Below are 27,274 nucleotides of genomic sequence, written 5' to 3'. Positions count from 1 at the left end.
TAAAATGCTGTACACAGCTTACTTTTAAGACACTAAAAATCAATATGTTCAAATTATTTACTGATTTTTGTTTAAAGGATCAAGGAATTTTATTTTTTAGAAAACAACTTTTTCTCTTAATTTTAAAATGTATGTTCTTCTTCGTCATAAGAAACAAAGTAGAAAAAATTTCAAACTAAATAAAAGTAATAGATTTTAATAAAAAAAAAAAAAATTGTAATAGTCAAATTGCTTGGGATTAAATTCTTGCCCCCAGTAAGTGCAATGATCAGTAAGCATAAATAAATTCAATGGTGGTTTTACTTTTAAAAGGAAAAATGAATGAGCATGAAAAAAAAAAAGGCTTGTTGAGTTTGTCGATATAATACTTTTGATGCCAAAGTCAGTAAAAAGTAAAAAATTTTGAGCTAAAAGAAAGACTTTGCAGCAGTAAAACAATTAATTTTTGAGAGACTATTTTCTAAAAAAATATAATCTGGAAGAAATTTTAAAATTTTGAGCTTGCGTCGTAAACCCAAATGCACCCAGTTTTTTTTAATTTTCTTTCTCATTTTTTATTTTTTGTTTTTATATTTTCTGCTCAATGGGTACAAAATTGGTCCGGACTGCATAAGCCAAGCAGATAACACAAACTGTAAGCAAGTATTTATTTTCTTTTATTGTCAGAAGATAATGACAAAAGAAATACAGGAATAAATTTATCATTACTTGAATAGAATTATATCTAATCATTGAAATCTCCATCTTCTTCCCTCCATATTCCATTATTACAAACAAAACCACAAGAAATATAAATAAATTAACCAAATTAACCGTCAACAACATCTGGGTTGAAGAGCAAATTAAGAAGAGTAATGTTACGGTAGATGCGCGCAGGTGTATGATTAGCTCATGAGCCGCATGCCGCTTTCGAGCAAAGATTCGGCAATAAATCTGTTTGCAGCGTCCGATGGATGGAAACCGTCCCAAAAGACGTAATCGGATGCATTAGCACACGTCCCCACAGAAAACGGATTGCATAGAATTGACGTTTCTAGCAAACCTGTCCCACAGCAAGCCTTCCTTGACTCAGCAAACCCTGTAATCATCCAGATTTATGAAAATTAATCAATCAATATGCAATCAGCTTTGTCTCTTAATTCATCCCAAAAAATAAGGTTTAGTCTTTTAGGCTCTCCTTGTTTCGACATAAAATATTTTCTGCTTGTCAAAATGATTTTTTAGAAAGAAAAAAAATTAGATGAAAACAATTTTTGGCGTTTGGCTTGCAGGAAAAATTGGTGATGGCAGCGGGAAATGGCCAGTGGCAAACTCTAGTGGGGGCTCCATGAGACTTCCGACGGTGGAGGAGAGTGAACTGCGAGATAGAATGCGTGCAAAAAGAGGTTGAAACTCAAAAAATTGTTTATGGGTTTAAAAAAATAGAATCCATTTTAAGGGATTAAAAATGGTTATTATGTCACTAAAAAATGTTTTCAGTTTACCACGCTTTTCAATCATACCAAACGGAGTTGTAGTAAAGGCTAACACAGCTTCGCCATGCTAAAATGACTAGGCACTTCTTTTAGGTGTCTAGTTCAAATTGTTTAATTAACTCTTCTTCTTTTTTTGTCATTTTTTTCTCTTCCCCTAATTGACTGAGGAAAATGTTACAAGGGAGTGTCTTTTCTACTCTTGATCGATCTGAAAGGAAGAGAGAGTGTGAGACTTAACAAAAAGGGTGGATTCCCCAACAATAAACCCCAAGTGAAAATTACAATGCAGAAAAAACAATTAAACAATAGAAAATGAATCCAAAAATGATACGGTCCTATCAGAAGTGGCTGCATAAAGCAGTACTAGCACAAAAACAAAGTACTTAAGTTGGGGTATGACTGTTGCGATACCCTTTAACCCCATTCGAACCCCAAGGAACCCGAACAGGGGCATGACTGTCGCAATACCCTTCAACTCTACCCAAATTCCTGCTAGGAAATAGTAACAACAAATATAATGAAGCTGAAGTGAAAGAGGCACCAATAAAAACTAATTTGGATCCAACAAAAAAAGAACAACAACAAAACAACTAGCAAGTAGCAGCAATGGCCGGGGCATGGAAGGCGGACATCACTGGCCGGCACGTAGGAAACACACTTTAGCGAGTAAGATCCACACGCACGCACGTGGTAGTCAAAACATATCGAGGTGGGCGATATTGGGAAATGCAAAAAAGCAAGAACAAAAAGTGAAGAAAAAGGCAAAAAGGAGGAGGAACAACGTGAGGGAGGAGGAAAGCGATCCCTCCTTCCCCAGAACAGCCTCACAAGGCGGTGGAAGAGTCTCACCATGGAGGCAGAAAATCTCAAACCCTAAAAGATTGGAAGGTTCTCTCTCTAAAAATGAGAGAGAGAGAGAGAGAGAGAGAGAGAGAGTGTATGGAATTTTTTTTTGGTCATTCTCACTTGGCTTATAACTACAACTTTTTTACAATTTGCCAAAATAAATTTAACTCCCTGCGATTCAATCGCATGCTTACATCAACCCAGAAAACAAATCCACTTACCATATGCTGTAGGACTTGTGGAAATATTGTATAGAGGTCGGTAGATATCAAAGATAATCAACTTGAGACCAAAAAGTTGATTTTGCAACCTCCGAGATGTGGCATTAAGCCTGTCATTAAAGGAAATTGCATCATTGTTTAACCATTCTAGACACTCGTTGCTACCCAAACCAAATATTGTCATGGCTGCTGGCAGGCATCCCATTGGGGGCAGTGTTGTCACTCCAACTCTCCTTGCTCCCAACGCATATAACCTCTGTAAAAAATAAATAAATGTTAATTTGTTTGTCAATGAATGCATAGGAATTTGTTTATTTTCTTATTTCTTACAAATAACATACATAAAAATCCATTTATTAGTGGTAATAGATTAACATCGAAATGTTATGATATGACATAAAGATATAAAGATAAAAGTAGAAACTTGAGTGTTTGTTAACATTTTTTATTTGGAACAAAGAAAATAAAATAGAGGAGAAAAAAATTATATCAAACAAAGCCAATTTTGGGTAAAATATGTCTAGCATATTGAATTACTATCTTTCTTTCTAATTAAAAGGATAGGATGGGTGACCAGCTTTGGCTATTCTATTTGGGTGTGACCATTATAGTTCGTACTCGCTGGGAACCAACGACGGGAGGGGTGTAAACAATGAGAAACCATAGAAACCGCATCGAGCCCAGTTGAGTCATAGCTTTACCTAATCCCTCTAAGAGATCAGTAAAACTCAAATTGGCTAACACTAATTAGACTCGTGTGGGGATTTCGAACCTATGCCCTAGTGCGTACCCAACCAATTGGGGATTCCCATTGAATTATAATTACTATCTTATGAATTAAAAAATTGCAATTATAATCTATGTTTGAGAACTGCTATGAGGAAGGACCTGGATGAAGTTTGTATAGGATTGCATGAGAATGTCTGAGAAGCGATCAAAAGTAAAGGCGAGTTGAAGAAGAGGATCAATGTAATAGTTCTGAAGAAAGTCACTACTCCCAGCACTAAGATAGTAGACTGCATCAGATGTTATTGTTGAAGCATTTGATCTCCCTGCAATTTCCACCAGCCTATTTTGGTACTCCCTGTAGTTCTCCAGCTGCTGACTTAATGAGATCGTATTCTACACCACCAAAATTCACAACATATATATATTGTTAGAATGTAAATTAAATGATTAAATTTATTTATTTTTACCTCCTTAAGCTTTTGGAATAAGTAATTATTTAACATTGTATCAGAGTAAGAGTTTAGGCTCTGACTTCGAATTCATGTTTGTGTTTCAATTAAATATTTTATGTGTTGGGCATTTCACCTATTTTTATCAACTTAAACTTTTGAAATAAATGATAATTTAATGTATATGAATGAGAGAGATTTCTTTTTCTTGTTAATGTATTTACATATAGTTCGGCTGTAGCATCAAAATAACCAGAAGCAGCTGAAGCAAAGTTTGCACCGGTCAAGAGGTTATTTCCGTTGGCTTCTCTGCTAAGATAAGCTTGTGGATAAGGGATTTCTAGGCGTTCAGCTGTAATTAAAAAACATAAAAAAATAAAAAAACACACAAATGAGAACTCCATTAAAGAAGCAGTAGAAAGCATTATTATTAATAGAGAAACTTCTATTAGTAGAGAAACTTTAACCCCAAAGGGTTGGTTCATCTTGGGACCCAACTAGAATTTCTTATTTTTGGGGGGCAATGAAGGATTAGGCTTAATTTTTAAACAAAAATTACACATATTTAACTTAATAAAAAAATTAAAAGAATATTCGAAAATCAGTGAGTGCCACGTACGGCCTCCCTTATTCTTAATGTGGTTTGGTCTTTGGTTGGTTTGAGTGGTAAGCTACTTGGTCATGGTACTTCATCAAGCATTAGGTCTAATTAGCTTCATCCCCTTTGATCAATAATTTCTTAGGGCAACACCTATGAGTGAGAGCTTGAGGTTTACCAGATCTAGATGGAGGGGCTTTTTGCACTCGGTATCTTGAGAAACTTGTCAGGGCAAGTCCCCGGATACCCGGATATAAAGCAAATCATAATAAACAAATAAATTAAAAATAAAAATAAAATAAAAAAATAGAGCGAGAAACTTTGAATTGAGGAATTTGAGAAAGATGAACCAGCGAAGTCACAGGCAAGCTTTCCATTGCAGAACCTCCCGGTTGGTTGTTTGGTCGGAAAGTCTCGACCATACGGCGGGAAATTTGATTTGACAAGAGTAAAGAGGTGGTTATTGTTCCCGACATCAAAGCCGGAGTCCCCGAAGAAGTACATTGCAGGCCCATACTGCCCATCACCATATTGCCCATTGGCCACAAATAGCCGAAGAAACAGAAGAAGAACGGAAGCCACGAAAGATCTTGGAATTCCCATTATAATTATAATATATATATATATAATCTTAGTTGGTTGTAGTGTGTTAGGGAGTTGGGTATTTAAGGAGGGTTGTAGTGTGTTACGGAGGTGGGAATTTAAGGAGGGCTGCAATAACTGGTTGGAGACCAACCTTTAAACCTCTGATTTTAACACACATTACTCACCATGCAAACAAAGATGGTTGAGAAGACACTGCATGTTCCAAGAAAACAAAGATGGTCGGTTGAGAAGTCTCTCTCTGCATGTTCCAAGAAACATGACGCACTTTAATCACACACACTTTAACCACCAACCAAATAAAGATGGTTGGTTGAGAGCATGTTCCAAGAAACATGACACACTTTAATCACACACACTTTAACCACCAAGCAAACAAAGATGGTCGGTTGAGAAGTCATTTCATGTTGCAAGAAACATGACAAAATTTTTAGAAAATGCTGTTGGACAACTTCTATTTTATAGGATTAATTGAAATTAGGTTTGATAATTATTTATCTCAATTCTCTTATAAATAAGAGTCTTTTGTATTGTAAAATTATCAATTAAATAAGAGTATAAAGTAGCTTTTAAAATTTTATTATGTTATAGACGGAATTTTATAAAATCTATATGTTTATTTTATTTTATTCTACTATTGTTTTATATATTCATTTGATTATGTTTTCTTTCAAATCGTTCATGTGTCCACATTACAAAATGATTGCAATCCTTTGTTTGAGAGAGCTCAGGAAAGAAATGAAAAAAAAAAAAAAAAAATGGTCAATTGTTTAGAAAATTCGAATTAACTTCGGCCCGCTTCTTTCTTTTTTGTATTGTGGACAGATGATTGACGAACATGCATCAGTATCCACAATACTCTGGTCTAATTAATTCCCATAAGTTGAGAAAGCTTTATAAATGAGAGGAACGAACTTCTTAAGGCTCTTAGTATGTTTGGTTGAAAAAAGATTTTTGATAAATATTTTATGTATTTTTAGGTGTTAGGTGCGACAAAAAATAATAGTCAACAAAAAATATTAAAAGACTCTTTAATTTCCGTAAAATGATTTTCTTTTTTAAAAAAAAAATCATAAATTATTTTTCAAGTTTGAGCATTTTATTCTTAATTCGACAAACTTAACCGGAATGTCACAAGGACCCCGCTAGGACATCTTCGGGACTCCTCGGAATTTGGTTGGGACCTACCGAGGCCAGCTTGCTGTAAAATCCAAGAAACTAATCTGAAAACAGCTCTGCAAGTTTACAGTCCTGATCATGTTCTTGCTGCTCTGTGTTTTCTGATACGTCTATTGGCATGACTGGATACCAACACATTGCTACTTGCCTCTGCCCATTTCATGTGTCAATATGACATATCAATTAACTTATTTTTATACATATTTTATAAATACATCATTCATGAGTGCTAATCCTTGATCACAGATGTTATGCTGCATAGACATTCAAGGACTGAAATTTTTCATATTGTCATCTGCGTCCTACTTTCGAGATGTATGGCCCCGTTCAATCACTGCAGAGAAAACTCTTGTAAAAAATATTGCAAGGAGGAATACATTTTTATATGAATTTTGCTAGGAACATTGAAATTTAGCTGTCAAGACAAGATTGCAAGAGATCGAATTTATGCCTTGTACAAGAAAACGATGATCGGTCGATGCCCCCAGCCTCACTTTTACGTTGTTAGTTTTGCTGGTATAAGTCAAGCGGATCTTTTAAGCAACCAGATGCATATTATCCAAAACATTTGCCTGTTTAATGCAATACACTTGTTTCTCGGGATGGAATATGCTCGAAAAGCAAATATCATTCTGAGCTTTTGAGTACCTTGCATCAACTCTGTACTTTTTGCACTTTCTTGTTGACAGACCACAGAACATCAGAACATTGTAAAAAGGAAATGAGTGAGAATTAAGTCTCTCATGTTTGTCGTTTCATTGTAATGGAGACTACAAATTTGTATTAGAACACTTGAAAACCGACACAACTTTGGCCTTTGAGGTTTGAGAGAATTCTACATGTCAAATTATAAATGAAGTGAAATATCCCAAATGTTTCACACTCTTCATTTATGATGACTTCTTAGTGATTGGCCGAAAAGCATCAATCTTGACTGAAAGTCTTGCTCTCTCTGAGAGATGGTCTGACAAAATCACACAAGTTCTTCAACTAGGGGGCCGTAGAACAGTTTGTATGCCTCCATAACTTCAAGATACCACATCACCTCTCGATTTGGGTTCGCTGAAAGATCAACAATCTTGTGCACCTAATATCAAATACACAATGGCCAAATATTTGCAACGGTGAAAATTCTGTTCAAAATTTTGCTCTTTCACTATTCTTCAATTGTTTTCATCCAACAATGAGCAAACAACTTTGTACCTTGATCACTGGGGGCTCAACTGCACCTGCACTTTATCCTCCAATAACCATCACACACATCCCTGTAGTACAAAGAAACATAGAGAGGGTGAGAAAAACAATCAAATTTAGCAGCTATTTCTCAGAAATGCTATAATACGCCGCCGGAGAGTGAAAATTTTGGTACCGGTCTTCCAAGGGCGCAGACGGAAGTCGGCAGAGTTGAGGGAGAGCTTGACGACACCGGTGCTGTTCTCGAGAAGCAACGGCGCTTCTACGTTGTTGTTTTCATAGGGGCTGAGACCAAAACTCCCTGAGATACAGAAATTGATTCGGAATAGAGAATTGCATAGTAAAATGGGAAGGGTGTTTTAGGAAAACAAGAGAGAGAGAGAGAGAGAAACTGTAACCAGGTGCGTTGGAAGAGGATGCCACCTAGAGTCATAGCGTTCTGCGGCGCCCCTTTTGTCGCGTCCTTCAGGTGTGCGCACAACAGCTTCAGCGCAGTTGGGCGGTTGTCCATCTCTCTCTCTCTCTCAATTTCTCACCTCACCCAAAAAGCCAGATTGCCCGTATATGGAACATCGTGTTTCGATTTTAGGAGGGAAAAGATGGAGACTAATCGACTTCGAATGATTGGGACATAATGTCAAGTCTGACCCAAAAGAAGAGAGCCAATCATGTTTTTTTTTTTTTTTTTCCCAATAAAAGAATTTTATTGAATTTTTTATAAAATTATACTTTTTTGGTTACTTTGAATTGGACACTAATCTCCTTTTAATTGTAAAATGTTATACACAACTTACTTTTAACACACTAAAAATCAATATGTTCAAATTATTTACTGATTTTTGTTGAATGGATCAAGCAATTTTATTTTTTAGAAAAAAACTTTTTTGTCTTAATTTTGAAACGTATGTTCTTCGTCATAAGAAGCAAAGTAGAAAAAAATTTAAAACTAAATAAAAGTAATAGATTTATAAAAATAAAAAATAATAAAATAAAAAAAAGTTGCAATAGTCAAATTGCTTGGGATCAAATTCTTCCCCCAGTGAGTGCAATGATCATTAAGCTTAAATAAATTCAATGGTGGTTTTACTTTTGAAAGGAAAAATGAATGAGCATGAGAAAAAAAAGGCTTGTTGAGTTTGTCGATATAATACTTTTGATGCCAAAGTCAGTAAAAGGTAAAAAGTTTTGAGCTAAAAAAAAGACTTTGCAGCAGTAAAAAAATTAATTTTTGAGACTATTTTCTAAAAAAATATAATTTAAAAGAAATTTTAAAATTTTGAGCTTGCCTCGTAAACCCAAACGGACCCAGTTTTTTTAATTTTCTTTCTCATTTTTTATTTTTATATTTTCTGCTCAATGGGTAAAAAATTGGTCCTGACTGCATAAGCCAAGCAGATAACACAAACTGTAAGCAAGTATTTATTTTCTTTTAATGTCAGAAGATAATGACAAAAGAAATAGAGGAATAAATTTATCAATTAAATAAGAGTATGATGTAGCTTTTAAAATTTTATTATGTTATAGACGGAATTATGTAAAATCTTTATGTTTATTTTATTTTATTCCGCTATTGTTTTATATATTCATTTGATTATGTTTTCTTTCAAATCATTCATGTGTCCACATTACAAATGATTGCAATCCTTTGTTTGAGAGAGTTCAGGAAAGAAATGAAAAAGGAAATGGTTAATTGTTTAGAAAATTCTAGGCCTGGGTATCGGTCAAAATGGTCCGGTTAAGGACCTTATCGGTTATTAACCGATAATTTTCGGTTAAACGGTTTATTAACCGATACCGAACCAATAAGAATTTTAACCGATAATTTCGGTTAAAACGGTACACGGTTAAACGGTCCGGTTAAACCGGTTAACCGATTTAACCGAGAGCTTTATATTGATTTATTTTGTTGGGCCAAAAACCAAAAATGAGTTTTTTTGACTTTTGAGAGCCCAAATACTTTTTCTTGGGATAAAATAATTTATTAAAAATGAGTTGTTTTAGGGACCAAATACTTTTTGTTGGGACCCAAATATTTGTTTTTTGGGCTAAAAATTGAAGCTTTTTTATATTGATCCACTTCAATTTTTTTTTTTTTTAATATTATAAAATACATTTTTCCAAAGCAAATTGACTAATTAACATAATGAATGCTAATTAGACTAGCAAAACTAGTTAATGAAAAATGTTTTTACCAAAGGCAAAGAAATCTCATCAAATGCCATCACTTAAAAAAAAAACATCAAACCTACCCAAACCCAAATTAAAATAAAATTCATTAATGAATAATAAACAAAGTATTAACTAATTAAAGTCACTTAGCAAAAGGAAAATAAGTCATGGGCAACACCATTACACAAATTCGGAAACCTGTGTCACTTGTGGGAATTTGGAAACCTCTCTAAAAGACTAAACGGCGCCGTTTTGGGACTAAGACTTAAAAAAAAAAAAAAAAAAAAAAAAAAAAAAAAAAAATCCGGTTTCTTATCGGTTAACCGGTTAACCGATAAGAACCGCTTAACCGGACCGGACCGGACCGGACCGAATTCCGGTATACTTTTTTTAACCGATAAGGATATCGGCATATCGGCTACGGTTTATATCGGTTTGGTCGAAGCCGGTAAACGGCCGGTTAAACGGTAACGGTTAATTTGCCCACCCCTAGAAAATTCCAATTAACTTCGGCCCTCTTCTGTCTTTTTTGTATTGTGGACTGATGGTTGATGAATAAGCATCAATATCCACAATACTCTGGTCTAATTAATCCCCATAAGTTGAGAAAGCTTTATAAATGGGAGGAACGAACTTCTTAAGGCTCTTAGTATGTTTTGTTGAAAAATATTTTATGTATTTTTAGGTGTTAGGTGCGACCAAAAATAATAGTCAATAAAAAATATTAAAAGACTCTTTAATTTCTGTAAAATGATTTTCATTTTTTTTTTTTAAATCATATATTATTTTTCGAGTTTGAGCATTTTATTCTTAATTCGACAGACCTAACTGGAATGTTGCAAGGAACCCACTAGGACGTCATCAGGACTCTTCGGAACTTGGTTGGGACCTAATGAGACCCAACTAGGACACAGCTGAGAGCCAATCGGTCCCTCGCTGGGACACCGTCAGGACCCTACTGGAAACTTTTCGGGATTTAGCCGAGCCGCCGCTTGGACTTCACTGAGGCCAGGTTGGGACATTGTGGGAACCCGTACGGGACCCCAGTGGGTACACGATTGGAATTCTCTAGGATTCGGCCAAGCCACCATTGGAACTTCGTCGGGACCTGGTCGGGACACCATTGGGACCCGATTGAAACCTCATCGAACCCGGTCAAGACTCGCAGTACCCGACCATGTCAATGTCGAGACCTGGTTGGGACATTATTGTAATTTAAATTTTAATATGATTGAATGAAAAAAAATATATATATATATTCAAAAAATGTGATTTTCTATCCAAGCCAAACACGAAGAAATATTTTCAATGAAATCATTTTCAAGAATGTTTTTTGCTGAAAATATTTTCTGATAAAAAACATTTTACGCCGAAACAAACGAAGCCCAAATTAATTCAAGCTACATTTGGTGAGTGCTTGTGTCAGAATAATTGACAGCATTTATGTTAGTAATTAGTTTTTGAATACATGTAAAAAAAAAAAAATCTGCATGTGGTCAAGTTGTGTTGGACGGTTATTGTCCCACATTAAAAAAATGCAATAAAATCTTTTATTCTTTTTCCTTTCTAATCAAGTAGAGAATGGGTTACAATTGATCAAAATATTGAAAATGGGTGGGCTTCCTTACAGCAAACCCAAAAATGAAAATCAACATTGCAAGAAAACAGATCAAAGTAGGAAATGGGCCAAACAAATGACGCGGTCCTCTCCAAGGGACTGCACAAAACTGTTTCTAAAGAAAAATTAGTATTGGAAGAGTCACGAACCTCAAGAGGTTCACCAACCCTAATTACAGGTAAAAGAACCTTAAGATGTCCAAACCCATCTACACCGCTGCCACGGAACTCCATTGACCATAGGAAGGAAGTTGACATAAGAAAGACACTCTCAAGAACCAAATCTAGAATCGAAGAGAATGGAATACTATCTCCGGTAACACTAGTTTCCATAACAAAAAGAGAGACTAAAATCCACAAAACCCAAACAAAACAACAAGAAACACATGGAAAATAAAGAAGAAGACAAAACAAGTGGAAAAACAATAAAAAATAAAAATTGTACAAACAATAGTGTTGGCGGTGGAGAAGGTTGAAGAGCGGCAAGAGAAGCCTGCTGATTGAGGCATGGGGAACATGTACTAAAGCATGAACAACTGGAGGCGGAGCGGAAGGTAGTTGTGGGGAGCTGGGAGGTGATGAGGACGGTGGACTGGTGCGTGAAGACCTAGGTCGACTGGAGGAAAGTATATCGGGTTTTACAGAAAACTCATCTATGAACCACGGCAGATCCAAGTTGCAGGGTGGAGGACGGTAAGTGGCAAGTAGCAGGGAGCTAGACTGAGGAGGCAAGTGGCCTTGGACAACAGAGTAGTAGACGGCTGAAGGTGGTGAAAAAAACACTGTTAAAGGGCAAAAATGAAATATGAAAGTCACGAGAACACCGACTAGGGAGAAAAAATGAGAGGGAGGAAGAACCATTCCTCCTTCCCAAACAAACACACAACCAATGGTAACAAGCCTCACAAAGGAGGCACGTTTTCTCTACAAAGAGAGAAGGAAGAGCTTCTATCACTAGAGAGAAGCCGTAAATTTATCTTTTTATGTATAAGTGATTGCACTTGGCATAAGTAGTGCCGAGTTTGGTAATGCCTATTACCTCATTTGCGATAATTGATAAAGGATAATAACCGTAATAACCACATTGATATAAATAATAATCGTATGAAGCGAATGCGGATGCAAATACCCCTGGTGGTGTCCTGTGATGGAGTTACCCGGTAGGAAAAGCTTGCTGGACACCAAAATAGGAACAACAATCACATTTGAGTTTCTCCAAAGACAAAAATAAGGTACCAACTCTGGAGATCCAATGAAATGAAAAAGTAGAAGTATACACAAATATTACATGCTAAGCACCAACTTGATATTCATCTCATCTCAAGCTTCATCTCATCTCAAGCTCCATCTTCATCTTTTGATTCTTGTCACAATTTTATTCTATTGATTTCATTCCTTGGTGCCTTTTCTTTCTACAGCAGCTCAGATTTCTAAGCGAGACATATAGTGGCACCCTTTTAAAGCAGGACAATGATCATCTCCATTTCATTTGAAATTGATAGTATATAAATCATGGTCAGATCTAAAATTAGTGCATCTAATGGTTTACATGATATTATATTATTTTAAACTTTATAAAAAATGAGTCAACATTAATATCATGTATACCGTTAGATGCACCAACTTTAAATTCTGACCATGAGATGGAGGTGTGACATCTACTAGTGCATCAATAGTGGCAAAGCTTCATCCCTGATTCAAATGCATAAGCATATCCTAGACTACTGGCCAAAGCCTTGAATTCATCCATCTCGAAGCTTACAACTTGGAGACCCATTAATACATTTCCACCACTCTCACCCTAGTAAAGAGGCAAAACACAATGTAACCCTTAGCAATAAGCTCAAACTAAAAAAATATAATTTCTTTAGGCTATTCTTCCATATAAATTATAGCAAAAAACAGCGATAGTTAAAGGCTAGAAAATCAAAAGCTCATTTTCAAGAAAATTATCAAAATAAATTTGGCTTTTGCATAATTGGGAATTCAAAGGGCTAGTAGAGAATTGAGCACAACCTGTCCTCCGTAATTGAGCATGCTAATATTCCAACGGGCACTAAACGCATCTAGTAATTTGATCAGAGTACCTGGCCTCTTGGGGATGACAAACCGACAGAGAATCTCATTCTCAAAGCTTGATCGATCACCCGCCTGAAAAATATCCCAAAAGGGTGGAATCATAATCAGTACCTATTTAATGACAAACTGAAGAGAACTGGAGGAAGAAGGGGAAGGGAAAAGAAAAAAGGAAGAAATATTCTATTAACTGCTCAATCTTTGAATATGCATTATTTCATAAAATTTTCCGTTTCGGTATATTGCTAACACTTGCATTATTGCATTACAAAGGAAAGTCATGAAATTAAAGCAATGGAATCTTATGAGAGGTCAATATTGCATTGCAGTCCCATGATCGAGGTCTTAATAATTCAATTCTTCTCTTATAACTTGTCAGCAACTAAGTTAAAAGTGAAGTGAAAAGAAACATAAAAATTGTTAGAATATTAACACTACAAGAAATTAGGTCTTTAGGGGCGACATTATTTGAACGCTAAAAGTCCTAAAGTGGACGCTGTTGACAACAGCGTCAACTTTTGGACACTAATGGGTTGGACGCTAATCGTCCGACCCTAATGATCAACTTTGTAATTATCAGCGTCCACTTATAAGTGGACGCTAATGATTACTTTTAGCGTCGACAATGTGGACGCTAAAAGTCGTGGATTTTTGTCGCTGAAGCTAGAGTCAACGGAAGGCAAAGTCGACGCTAGTGCTCCACTATCAACTTCCACTCAAAGTGGATGCTAATGGTGGACTATTAGCATCCACATGGAGTGGACGCTAATAGGTAACTATTAGCGTCCACAAAGTGGACGCTAATGGTCCAAAAAAAAAAAATTGAAAAAAAAAACAACCATCAACGTCCAAAATAGAGTGGACACTGATGATTAACTATTAGCGTCCACTTTGGTTACCTATTAGCGTCCACATGGTAGGTAACCATTAAAAAATAAAAACAACCATCAGCGTCCAAAGTAGAGTGGACGCTGATGGTTAATTATTAGCGTCCATTAAGGTGGACGCTAATGATCCAAAAAGAATTAAAAAAAATAACCATCGGCGTCCAAACTAAAGTGGACGTTGATGGTTGTACAAAGTGGACGCTAATGGATTTGGCATTCTAAAAAAAATAAAACCTTATTAAGGTCAGTTCGACCCTAATAATGTTTTATTATTATTTTTTTATTTAAAAAAAAAAAAAAAACAATTTTAAAAAATGAGGTCATATTCAAAAGATATATAAATGATCCTAATGAAAAGAAACAATAAAAAAGTCATGACAAAAGAATACAATAAGGCAACCAAAAGTTTCTAGCCATGCATATTGCTTATCAAATTGAAAAATCTAAAGTAAAATGATTACAAATACAAAAATTCAGTTTGCTGATAAGAGAAATATGAACATTACAATTCATAATGTCCAAAACCTTAATAAAGATAAAGTGAATCTTTATCTTTAACTGCAAACTGAAATTACCTGAGATAACAACTAAGAAAACATTGTTTTGTTGGGTTTGAAATAGTCCTTTCTGAGAACTAACCTTAAGTGGACTAGAAGGACACATTTTCAGGGTAAAAGGCTGAGAAAGTTTGTATGGTACTGCCACCGAAGGAACTTTAACTTTGCAACTTGCTTTCTCTTGAAAGCTACTTATAGATCCTCTAAGCCTAGCAACCTGTGATCAAGCAAGCAAGTTAAGGAACAAAGAATATTCACAACACAGAGTTATAATCCAAAGACCAAAGAAATGCAATGAATTTGAATTGATAGAATTAATATCAGATTAACAGAATGGGTATCAAAGTAAATGCCTATTTTCAGAAACCTCTTTAGTTGTTTGTATCACCAGGTTTGCTAAACAACCACCAACAAGTACCAGTACATACTCAAACAACTCTTACAGTAACAGGGTGACATGTAAGTGTGAATCATAGAATAGCATTGATGCAATACATAATTGTGCTGAAAATAGAGGACAAGCAGTAATGGGTGATTTATTTTCGATGTAGCAATTTAGTTGACAAACCCGAATCCCACAATTACATGCTTATGCACTAGCATTTATCAACATAAATTGAAGCTATTTCATACAGTGCCTGTAGATATGATGTGTTATTTTTGCCCTTTTTGATGTGAATTGGGTCATGAATGGTAGGGTTATTTGGAAAGTCCCTATTGTACAAGTTGTATAAGGTCATCGACTAAGAAAACAACTAATTTTCCAAATTGGACAGTATTTCAAACCCAACAAAATTATGTATGTTAACTGCAAACTGAAATTACCAGAGATATATTTGTGCCCTGTGTCTCAATAGAATCTGATGAAAAATCAACCTGCAATATTCAATACTTCCCAATAAGGATCACTTAAAACCTTAAGGTAAACAATACCCTTTCCAACGTTTCAACTTATTAGAAAAAAAAAGGATAAGTATACAAGATCTTTTGAACAAAGGCTTGAAAGAAGTTGAAGAAGAATATATAAATGATCAATGTGACCCTGCAATTGGACACTATCAGAAAAATCCAAAAATAATGTTCATAAAAGCCAAAATTAGCCATTTTAGCACTTGAGAACAACAGGATAAAAGTAAAAACCATACCACACGCGACAAACAATATATATTATTCACACTAATTATTTACCCAAGCAAGCATAGAGGGGCACTACCCAAAACCAAGATGCAATAATACTTTGAAATCATAAAAGATTTATATTCTCTAAATCCCATATTCTGTATATACTTCTGTCCCACCATGAGACAATAGGATGGTAGATTGGTAAGAAATGTAATAGTGATCGGCTGTAAAGCAGGATCACTACAGTCAACAACCACAGGAAAACATTTTCTAGGGAATATTTGAACATAAGACCTTGAGCAACCCCAGCCTAATTTTTCTAGCACCTGAATAAAGACAGCAGGCAACCTTAAAGAAAAATCATTTTTTCTCTTCATTATATACTTCTTGACCACATCAATTTAAGTAAATTACTTTACGCAACCATGAGGCCCCTCATCTACAAAATTCAGTGGAAATCTATAGAATTTTTTTAAAAAAAAAAAAAAAAAAAAATCAGCTACCTGTAAAACACGAGTGAAGCATTCTGTTAGTTCTTGTGTTGGCTTAATTCAGTTCCAAAATGCAGAATTTACTGTTCACGGGCTCAAACACTAATATAGAATGCTCAGAATCCAATCTTCACCGCTCATAATGTAGATTCATGTGTTATGAACGTCCCTTCAAAATTTCAGCTCAATCGGACCACAAACGCCCATCGATCAGAGCTGTTGATCTAGACTGGACAGCATTTCCGAAATGCTGTTTCACCCATTGCATGCCCTATCCGGACAGGCCTTCCCCGGGTCCGGACCGCATTTCCAGAAACTCTGTTTCTGCTCCGTAAAGCCCTATCCGGACAGCCCATTAACTTGTCCAGACACCCTGTAAGTTTTAGGCCCAAAAACGTGATTTTAAATGAGTTAGGTCTAGGGTTTTGTCGAGAGTATATATACATCATTATAGAAGAGAGATACGAATTTTCACCCCCAGAGAGTTCGTGTGAAGCTGTGCTTGAGTGATTATTTTGTTGTGAGCCAAATTGATTCCTCTAAGAAGATTTTTGTTAGTTTTGATTGTGTGCTTAATTGAAGTCTATCGGAAGGATCCGATAAAGTAGAATCATGTTGAAGAAGATTGTGAGCGAGAAGACAAGTTGGAGGCTTGTTGATCTTATAGAGTCAAGGTCTTGCAAAGGGTTGTAAGTGTTCCTAGTGTCTGTAATCTCTGGATAATCTTTTGATAGTGATTTCCTAGGTTTGGCTGCCCCGAAGAGGTTTTACTTTTAGAATGTTTTCTAAAATGTTTCCTCTTCATCACCAAAATCTTTGTGTTTGATTTTACTTGTTTTTGGTGATTGTTTGCTTAGATTTAAATAGCCATTAATTCCACATAAAATTGTGATATTTATCTGTTTAAAGTTTTTCAATTGGTATCAGAGCGGGTTCACTCCATGAAGGATTAAATTCCTGAGTGTGATCTTTGTTTCTTGTTTAAGATGTCTCAAACCCTTAACACTGTGCCTAATTTTGATTGATCAAATTATGGCTATTGGAAGTCCCGTATGAGATTTTTCTTAAAATCTATAGACGTTTGGCATGTCATTGAATCTGGATTTAAAGCTCCAGATAAGCCGACAGCTGAATGGTCTAATGTTAAAAAAAAACTCGTATGGTAAATGACAAAGCTATAAATGCTCTATATGCTTGGCAATTTCACAAACTGAGTTATCTAGAATTTCAAATTGTGATAGTGCCAAAGATGCATGGGAGATCCTAAAAACTACTTATGAAGGAACAAATCTTGTTAAAGCTTCAAAACTTCAAATGTTAGTTTCTAAGTTTGAGGAAATTGAAATGTTAGAGGATGAGACATTTAATGATTTCTTTGGTAAACTTAGTGAAATTAGAAATTGCATGATAAATCTAGGAAAGAAAGTTTTTGACACTAAGATTATTTGAAAGGTCATGAGATCACTCCCTGAAAGATTCAGACTGAAGGTAACAGCCATTGAGTCATGCACTAATCTGAAAACCATGAGGATAGAAGAGTTAGTTGGTGCCCTTCAGACTTATGAGTTTTCTTTGCCTCAACCTAGGAAAAGTAAGGATCTTGCCCTTATAACTCTTAGGAAAAACTCTGATGAGGAATCACCAGATGATGAGGAACTTGCCTTGATAGCTAGAAAGTTTTATAAGAATGAACATAGAATTTCCAAGAGATTTGGAAAACAAAAAGAAAGTACTCAGGAAAGAAATGAAGGTCCAAAATGTTATGAGTGTTCTGGCTATGATCATGTTCGCAATGATTGTGCTAATCTCAGGAGTAATAAGCTAAAAGACCAAAAAGCCTTCAATATTACCTTGAGTAACACCGATGAGGAAGAAACTCCTAATTATATGGCTTTTGTTGTATCTTATGATTCTGATGATTCTAATCAATCAGATGTTCAGTCTGCCTCTGATAATGAATCAAATAGGGTTAATGATCTTCAAAACTCTTTTAACAATTTAATGGAAAAGTTTTCTAGGCTTAGAAATACTAACTTGAAACTTGTTAAGGATTTTAAGAATCTTGAGCTTGAAAGGGATAATTTGTTGAAATCTTTGAGTAATTCACATGTTGCTTGCAATACTCTCAAATCTGAAAATCATATGTTAATTGCTAAAAATAAATCCCTTCAAAATGATCTAATTGCATCTAGAAATCACTTGAGTAAATTCTCTAGTGAAAAGCTTGGTAAAATGTTGCATATTCAAAAGCATTCTAGCGACAGATCTGGCTTAGGATTTGATAAAACTGCTTCTTTGTCTTCTAACCGTGCTTCTACTTCAAAGACTGTTTTTGTTAAACCAGTGAAAATAGAAGAATCTTCAAGTGAAGAAAAGCAAGTAATTGCTCCAACTCCTCAAGGTAAGAAAGAGAAGAAAATCTACATTGAGCCTCATGCATCTTACCCTACACACTACAAAAAAACAAATTTTTCTTGACTGAAATTTTCTGACGTTTTCTGGTGTCCGACACGTCAGAAAAATTTTCTGACGTGTCGTTTCTGACGTATGTCGATTGTTAGAAGCGTAGGTGTCAACAAAAAATTTTTGCTGACGTGTTAGTGGGTAGAACGTTAGAAAATTTTGACGTTCTATTGTATCACACGTCAGAAAAAAATTTTGACGTGGTATACGTCAGAAATCTTTTTCTTTTTTTAAATTTATCTAGAATTTTTTTCTTCAATTAAAACATTTATTTATTTAAATTAATTTTCAATTAATTTTTTTTTTTAGGAATTTCTCTGCACCCCACTCGAATGGTGCAAAGACTTTCGTTTCTCTGCACCTCTTCTTTTCTCAATTTTCTCTCTCTTCTTTTCTCCAACCAGCTCTCCATTTTCTCACTCTCTCTCTCTTCTTTTTTATCTCCATTTTCAAAAACTCAAACCCAAACCGAAAAAATCTTCAAAAAATCAAAAACCCAAACGTCAAACCCAACAAATCTTCAAAAACCCAAAAATCTTCTTATCTTCTCTTCTTTTTTTTTTTTTTCTTCTGCTTCTCTTATCCTTTTCTTTTTCTTCTTCTTCTTCTGCTTTCTTCTTCAATCTACTGCTTTCATTTTTTCCCTCTACATCTAGAGGGAGCTGCCGTGAAGTGTGCAGAGAAGGGAGATTGAGAGAGGAGAGATCAAGAGTGTGGGGAAAATAAATGAAGAGGGAAAGAATAAGAAGAATGAAAAAGTTGATGGGAAACAAGAAGAGGTTAAAATTCAAAAGCCCACCATTTTTTTGCGACATGTCAATATTTAGGGTATCGAGGGGATTTCTGATGCGCCATGTATGACACATTAGGAATTCCTGACGTGCCAGGTGTAGCAAGTCAGGAATTCCTGACACGCCACCCATGGCATGTCAAGAGTTTTTATAAAAAATTAAAATATAATTAATATATTTTCTAACGGGCAAAGCACTACGTCAGAAGATTTAGAAAAAAAAAAATTATATATATAATAAATAATGTTCTGACGTGGTAATGTGCCACGTCAAAATTTTTCTGACGTGGTAGTTTACCACGTTAAAATTTTTCTGACGTAGCACACCGCCACATCAGAAATTTTTTGACACGGTAAATGTTGCCACGTCAGAAAATATATAATTTTTAATGTTTTAAAATTTGTAACAATTTTCTGACGTTGGAGTATTTAACACGTTAGAAAAAAAAATTTCTGACATGGTAAAATTCCCACGTGAGAAAATTAATGACGTGGCAACAATACATGTACTGTAGCCACATTAGAAAATCCTATTTTTTTTGTAATGACACCTAGAGTCGTGCATCCTCCTAAGAAATTACCTTCTCAAAGGTTTGTCCCTACATGTCATCATTGTGGCAAAGTGGATCACATTCGACCTCACTGTTTTAATTTGAAACCTCATGTCAATATAAATGAAAATTCCTATTCTAGGAAAAAAAGTGAGGGTTTAGTCATAATGATGAAAGAAGTGCTATCTAGGATAGATAAGTTTGAGCAAAGCCATAAGTATAGACTTAAGATTTCTCAAGTTTGGGTTAAGAAGGATGATACCATTCACCCCTTGAGGGGGAGTGGTGATGATCTCACATTATGTTAGGTGAGTCACCCACATGCCTAGAATTGATTTTCTTGCATATCTTTGCATATCCTAGAGCATGTTGCTTTTTCGTTTTTCATTGCATTTTTGTTTTATTTTGTTTTTAAATTGTATTTTGTTTGTGTGCATTTCTTTTGTGAAAAATAACAAAAAAACAAAAATATTTTACTTTGGTTGTTTTTTTTTTTTTTCCTCTTTTTTTTTCTTTTTTTTCTCCTTTATTTTGTCTTATGCACCTAAATAGTTCATAAATTTCTCATATTGCTTTTTATGAATTTAATTCCTTGCGTCTTGAAATGTTCTTAATATGCATGAGATGAAAATTTGTGTCAATGCACTTGTTTTTGTGATTGCCTAAAGCCTGAACTTATGTGGTACATTTTGCCTATGCTTTATCTCTTGTGCACAGTTAAGCTTAAATTGAGGTTTGTTTCACTTTATTTGTGAGATCTGTTAAGTCACCATATGAAGTTTTTGATTAGTCATATTTTTCAAATTAACCATATGCTAGTTGAACCTAGAGCTTAAAAATTCCTGCTTTCTCTTTTGTGAAAAACACCAAAAGTTTAAGGACACTTTCTCAAAGAGAAAAATAAACAAAATAGTAAAACAAATAAAATCAAAAGATCATATTCCAAAAGGAATTTATTTCACTGTGTCAAACTTGTGCAAAATGTTTTACAAAGAGAAATGTATAGGATGAGAGTGGCTAGGCCCTAGTATGATAAGATTTGACTTTTGATTTGATATACTTGTCAAAACCTCATTGTGGTGAAACTTTTTCCTCATTTTATAAGTTGAAAATTTTTTCTTTGGATGGCTTACACACACACCATACAACTATACAAGCATGGGTTGAATGGAACATTTTTCTTCGCTTGGGTTGAGCAATATAAGTTTCTTGCCATTTCTAGTCTCATGTATATTTTGCATATTTGGAGCATGTTTGGGATATTCATTGTGTAATACATGAGTCATTAATGTGTTATTATTTGTATTCATTTGACTTTTGAGGGGGAGAAACATGTTTTGCATTTTTTAGCTTCTTGTTGATTATTGAGTCATATGTTGAGGGGGAGTTTTTGGTGATGTGTGTTCATAATCTTGCATTTTATGTCATTTTTTTGTGATCATGAGTTTTATTTCTGTATCCCTGTTCCACATATGCCTTGATGTATTTTGTGAAGTGTTTCAGGAAATATGAAAACCTTTTGTCATTCTATGACAAAAAGGAGGAGTAAATATAGGGAGATGATGGGATTGGCTCGACATTTTGGTTTTGTCACTGAATTGCCAAAGGGGGAGTTTGTTAATTCTTGTGTTGGCTTAATTCAGTTCCAAAATGCAGAAGCTACTATTTGCGGGCTCAAACACTAGTATAGAATGCTCAGAATCCAATTTTCACCGTTCATAATGTAAATTCATGTGTTATGAACGTCCCTGCAAAATTTCAGCTCAATCAGACCACAAACGCCCATCGATCGGAGCTATTGATCAAGACTGGACAGCATTTCCAGAATGTTGTTTCACCCATTACATGCCCTGTCCGGACAAGCCTTCCCCGGGTCCGGACCGCATTTCCAAAAATTCTATTTCTGCTCCGTAAAGCCCTATCCGGACAGCCCATTAACCTGTCCGGACACTCCGTAAGTTTTAGGTCCAAAAATGTGATTTTAAGTGGGTTAGGTCTAGGATTTTGTCGGGAATATATATACATCATTATAGAAGAGAGATACGAATTTTCACCCCTAGAGAGTTCGTGTGAGGCTGTGCTTGAGTGATTATTTTGTTGTGAGCCAAATTGATTCCTCTTAGAGGATTTTTGTAAGTTTTGATTGTGTGCTTAATTGAAGTCCATCAGAAGAGTCCGATAAAGGAGAATCACGTTGAAAAAGATTGTAAGCAAGGAGACAAATTGGAGGCTTGTCGATCTTACAGAGTCAAGGTCTTGCAAAGGATTGTAAGTGTTCCTAGTATCTGTAATATCTGAATAATTTTTTGATAGTGATTTCCTGAATTTGACTGCCCCGAAGAGGTTTTACTTTTAGAACGTTTTCTAAAATGTTTCCTCTTCGTCACCAAAATCTGTGTGTTTGATTTTATTTGTTTTTGGTGATTGTTTGCTTAGATTTAAATATCCATTAATTCCATATAAAATTGTGATATTTATCTGTTTAGAATTTTTCACATTCTTTCTGTCGTGCAGTAGGTTCACCAAAATGTACTTTCTTGGTTACATCAGTATTACCATCAACATATTGAGCTCTACTATCCAATAGGAAGAGTTTCTTTGCATCCACAACAGTGCAACTTTCAGTTTCTGGCTTGTAGTGTATTATAGCCCCATTTGCACCAGAAGCTGGAAGAACACCCTAACTGTGAGCAGTGAGGTTTAATAACAGATAGAAACATCTGTGCATACTATTAGTTACAATTTGCAAAGACACAGACACAGTATCCTTTTAATAAGCACCAAATGCAACAAAACCACAAGCTTGTAACTTACACAAATCAATTAAAAATAAAACGAGTGAAAAAAATAAAACAAAAATCCCAAGTCATGGGCAAGCATGTTACAAAGATGAGTACTCTCCAAATACTTAACCGATTTGTTGAGGTGGGGGGGGGAAGAGGGAAAGAGAGAGAGAGAGAGAGAGAGAGAGAAACAGTACAGAAGTTTAGAAGTATAGAGTAAGTTTCTGCAGTGAAATTCAGCACAAAACACTTTTTTAAAAAAACTAGATAGTCAAAATTACAGAAGTTGATATGCCACTTAGAAGTCGAACTTGATCTAAAATCTTCATAAGTAAAAAACTTATAATGAAAATTATGTAATTATGTAATTTGATATACCGCTTATAGTATCAAAGCTTGTATCAATGAAACCAGCCTGCTTTGAACGAAATTCAAGAAGTTTGTCTGCAACTTCCACCTCTGTTAGTTTCACATCCTTATGAATTTCATCTTCCAGCCAGACCCAAAACTGTGCCAGAGCAGCCCTGCATAGAAGATATCACAGTCACATCTTCCCCAAAGTTCTAAATGAAATTCATTTTTGTAAGTGACCATACAGATTCAAGCTTTCCATGCAAAACAAAAATAAGTTTTGAATCCCCCCCCCCCCCCCCCCCCAATAAAAAAAAGGAGCACCTTCATGCATGCCTATGGAGACTGACTATTATCCTACTCTTGCTTACAATTTCTTTTTCAAAAGTTTCTCCCAATGCTGTAAGAAAATATTATTCTCATCAGAATTCCTCAGATAATCTATTCACAAAGTCACATAAGAGATACTTAAGGCCATTTTAGTAAAAGGTACTAAATCTGATGGACTAATGGAATAGTGTTTTTTTATGTATGGACTAATGGAATAGTATAGTTAATCATGCATCAATAATTTTCATTCTAATTTCAGCTTTTATTTCCCCTCTTCTCTTATACATATAAAGTGATATGATCATTGACCCATGTCACAAACATGGGAGTGAAAATCTGCCCATATGCAGGAAAGAACAGGCAGAACACGGGAAGAAAAATAATTAGCAATTTTAATGAAAAAAAAAAAAAAAAAAAAAAAAAAACTGAAGTAAAAAAAAAAAAAGGAAGAAAGAAAAGAATTTGGAATAATCTTTAGTTAAGAGAAAATTCCTTGAAATAGAGGATATACTCAATTGGATTAAAGAATGAAGTAATCTGCATTCAGGAACTAAATTCCGTTAAAGCTCCTTCCAATGAATAATTTGTGGCACTCTAAAAAAGAATAAATGAGCTACCAATGAAAGTCCATTTTAAAATGACAAAAACAATTATTTCCTTCATATAAGTAAACCAGCCCATGATTCTTCTTTGCAATGGCCTCCTTCAGTTCCTCTGCAGCATCGGAAGAAAAAAGAAACTGCTCCCTTCACAATACCAAAGACACTGTGTCATCAGAACCAGGCAAGTTCAAAGAAAGCTATAGTGAGCACAAATGAGTTGAAAAAGGCATATAGATGAGTTGGGTGGGGAGGTGGAATCATGGGAAGAAAACGAAGAACAATGAAACAAACTTAAAACAAGCAAAGTACATATTAACAGAAGGTGCAAGTTACCAAGTAAGTCAGAATGTGAATCAGATTATTAAAAGATAATTTTTTATACTTTATGAAATATCCCATAAATCATGACAAAACTGAAATGTTCAGCATATGCTCCATATTTACAAATGGAAAATATGGGAGAAATCCAAATTTTAAAATGAAAAGAACACATGAGAATTCAAAATCAGAAAAAATGATAAAACGGATTGCACAGTACAGAAAAGTAAGAACAAGAAGATTAGTGCAGGCATCTTAAGCAGCAGAGTATTGCTCACAGGATCAATGCCAACCCTACCACCAGGAGCCAAAACATCATTAAGCCATTCACTAGTGGTAGGAACTCCAAGATTACCAGCCCGCATGAGAATCCAACTAGAACTCAGCTGCTTCTCAGCCTAATCATTATAGAGAGAAAAAAGTATTAATAACAACTATATAGCTAGAATGGTGGATATCAAAACATAAATTTCCTTTCCTAATAATGACATAATGATTTGGCCCGACCAATGAGAAAATAAGAGGGAAAAAAAGGGTTTTGACTTTGCATATAGGACAGAGCTAAAGCTAAATAGTTGGAATAGGCAAAGAGTATCCTTCTTTCAAACCTGGAGAAAGTAACGCCCGTCTGTCCACAGAGCTGCTTTATCCCTTGTGACAACAGCAGCACCGGCGCTACCAGTAAAGCCTGATATATAGGCCCTCCTCATATAACATTCAGCTATGAACTCACTCTGGAAGCTAAAATGAAGACAATTAAAAAATGCCGGAGGCAACATTTAATGCAGAAATTTTACTAACCCCTGGTCACATATCAAAGAAACATAAACCCTATAATTCCTAATAATGTTTGTTGCAAAACAGTATAGATGAAAGAATGCAGTTCTAAATTTTGGCTAAGGAAAGCAATTTTTTGTATAAAAACCCAGCTGAATCCCAAGTAAGACACCACCATTATACCACTAAAACTTTAATAACTAGACAACTAACCGTATCCACAATAGATGACCAAAACACATAAGTCCCAACTTATTCTAAAGCCGGCGCACCATCCCACATAAAAAAAATAAAATAAAATAAAAAATGTTAGAAATGCATCTTCTCCACTGTCACACCACCAAAACAAACTTCAGCCAAAAAGCTAAAAAAATTCAACACAATCACTCAAAAACACCAGTTGAATTTTAAACCCAAACTCACAAATTCAATCAAAACAAACAAAAAAGATTGACCAAAACCCAGGAATTCAGGCTAAACTTCTAAAATCCAGTTGCATTCTCTCCTCTATAACACCAGCACAAACCACCAAAACTTAAACTTCAGGGAAAAAAAAACACTGAACCAGAAACTCAAATTTTCATCACAGCCACTCAAAACACAAAACCCAATTGAATTCTAAACACAAATACACAATCCCAGCGCACAAAACCCACAAATTCAATGCAAAACTACCCAAAAATTCAACTAAAGCCCGAGAATTCTGAACATCCCATATTACCTAAACGAAAACCCAAACCCCAAACCTTGTAAATGTTTCAAAGCATATATATCTTCTTTCAAACCCCAAACCCCAAACGAAAACCCAAACCCCAAACCCCAGCTGGAAAAAAAAGATTTATATGACCTAAATAATCGGTATTGAGTAATCAACAAATAATTGTTGTCTTAAAATTTATTTATATGACCTAAATAACAATGTTTGTCTATCCCTTTCATAGAGTGGCCCAGAATGAACAAGTGAGGGAGATTGGAGAGTGGAGAGAGATCGAGTACGTACCAGAGAGAGGTGCGCCGAAGAGAGAGTTGTCGGAGAGAGCTTAGCGCGCCGGAGAGAGAGAGACGAGCGCCGGAGTGAGGTAGAGAGAGAGAGATCGAGAGTGAGAGTGATGAGGGAGGTGAGTGAGAGGGAGAGAGAGGCAGAAGTTTCAGAAATTTGAGGGATTTTGGTGTTTTTGAGGTTTTTGAGGTTTGGGGAAAAAAACACGGAGTCTGAAATTTTTGGTTCAAAAATTTCAGACACCGCGCGCCACTTGTTGGCGCAAAAATTGAGCATAATCAGTGGCAACAAAATTGGTCGCCGCTTTTTAGGATTTTTTTTTTTTTTTTTTTTTAAATTATACTTACAATATTTTTAGAATAATTAAGCACCTAATATTTGAATAGTCCATTTCTTGCTTCAGTGGGTGGTGGCTTGTAGTTTATAATAAAAGCCCAATAATTTGGCCTTCTGATCCGGAAATATATATATAAAATTTGAATTGATAGTTTTGTATGAAATTTTTTTTTTTTTTTAACATTTTTATAACAACTTTCTGGAAGCAAACACACCAGTACTTTGGTGCAATTTTTAAACAAATTTTAAAAAAATTAATCAAACATTTGATCATATTATGATCAATCGAACTAATTCATTAGGATCGATCGGATGTTTGATCGATCATTTGATCTTATCACAATCAATCAAATTAATTCAATAGGATCCATTGGATGTTCGATCGATCATTTGATCCTATCACGATCAATCGAACTAATTCACCATGATCGATCAAATGTTTGATCTATCATGATCAATCGAACTAATCCATTAGGATTGATCGGATGTTCAATCGAATGTTTGATCCTTTCACATTCAATCGAACTAATTCACTAGGATCGATCGGATGTTTGATTAAACATTTGATCCTATCACGATCAATCAAACATTTAAATAAGAATAAGAAATAGAAAACTTCAATAATAATATAAAAATAAATAAATAAAAAATTCTAAGCGTTTTAATTTAATAGGAAAATTTGTTATATTTAAAAGAAAAAATAAATATTTATTTTTTTCACGATCGATCATTTGATCTTATCACGATTGATCGAACGAAT

At 35.0% G+C, this 27,274-nt stretch overlaps 2 protein-coding genes and 1 pseudogene across 3 annotated transcripts; all 3 read right to left on the bottom strand.

Moving 5' to 3' along the window:
* Positions 1-884: 884 nt before the first annotated feature.
* LOC132162816 (GDSL esterase/lipase At5g22810-like) lies at positions 885-4,921 on the bottom strand. The gene is made up of 5 exons (XM_088519135.1): positions 4,669-4,921; positions 3,945-4,072; positions 3,431-3,664; positions 2,543-2,798; positions 885-1,078 (listed from the first exon to the last, which is right to left on the bottom strand). Exons 1-5 carry the CDS (start codon positions 4,919-4,921, stop codon positions 885-887), a joined length of 1,065 nt encoding a protein of 354 aa, XP_088375261.1.
* A 2,152-nt stretch (positions 4,922-7,073) lies between these two features.
* On the bottom strand, positions 7,074-7,805 carry LOC132162819 (uncharacterized; annotated as a pseudogene).
* Positions 7,806-12,137: 4,332 nt separating this feature from the next.
* On the bottom strand, positions 12,138-26,408 carry LOC148584034 (threonine dehydratase 1 biosynthetic, chloroplastic-like). Of its 2 annotated transcripts, XR_015912996.1 has the most exons (6): positions 26,179-26,408; positions 25,010-25,142; positions 24,680-24,799; positions 23,993-24,220; positions 23,179-23,324; positions 22,583-22,684 (listed from the first exon to the last, which is right to left on the bottom strand). XR_015912996.1 is itself a non-coding variant. In XM_088519231.1 (5 exons), exons 3-5 carry the CDS (start codon positions 14,704-14,706, stop codon positions 12,750-12,752), a joined length of 291 nt encoding a protein of 96 aa, XP_088375357.1. In that variant the 5' UTR covers positions 14,707-14,817; positions 15,426-15,476; positions 23,179-23,430; the 3' UTR covers positions 12,138-12,749. The 2 variants fall into 2 exon arrangements, 1 of the variants encoding a protein (XP_088375357.1); XM_088519231.1 differs by lacking the exons at positions 22,583-22,684; positions 23,993-24,220; positions 24,680-24,799; positions 25,010-25,142; positions 26,179-26,408 and adding exons at positions 12,138-12,881; positions 13,097-13,231; positions 14,683-14,817; positions 15,426-15,476 and having other exon boundaries at positions 23,179-23,430.
* Between the last annotated feature and the right edge of the window lie 866 nt (positions 26,409-27,274).

Source organism: Corylus avellana, chromosome 8 (assembly GCF_965113065.1).
Source record: "Corylus avellana chromosome 8, dhCorAvel1.hap1.2, whole genome shotgun sequence".
In the NCBI taxonomy this organism is placed as follows: Eukaryota; Viridiplantae; Streptophyta; class Magnoliopsida; order Fagales; family Betulaceae; genus Corylus; species Corylus avellana.
This window is presented reverse-complemented; position numbering and strand designations above follow the sequence as displayed.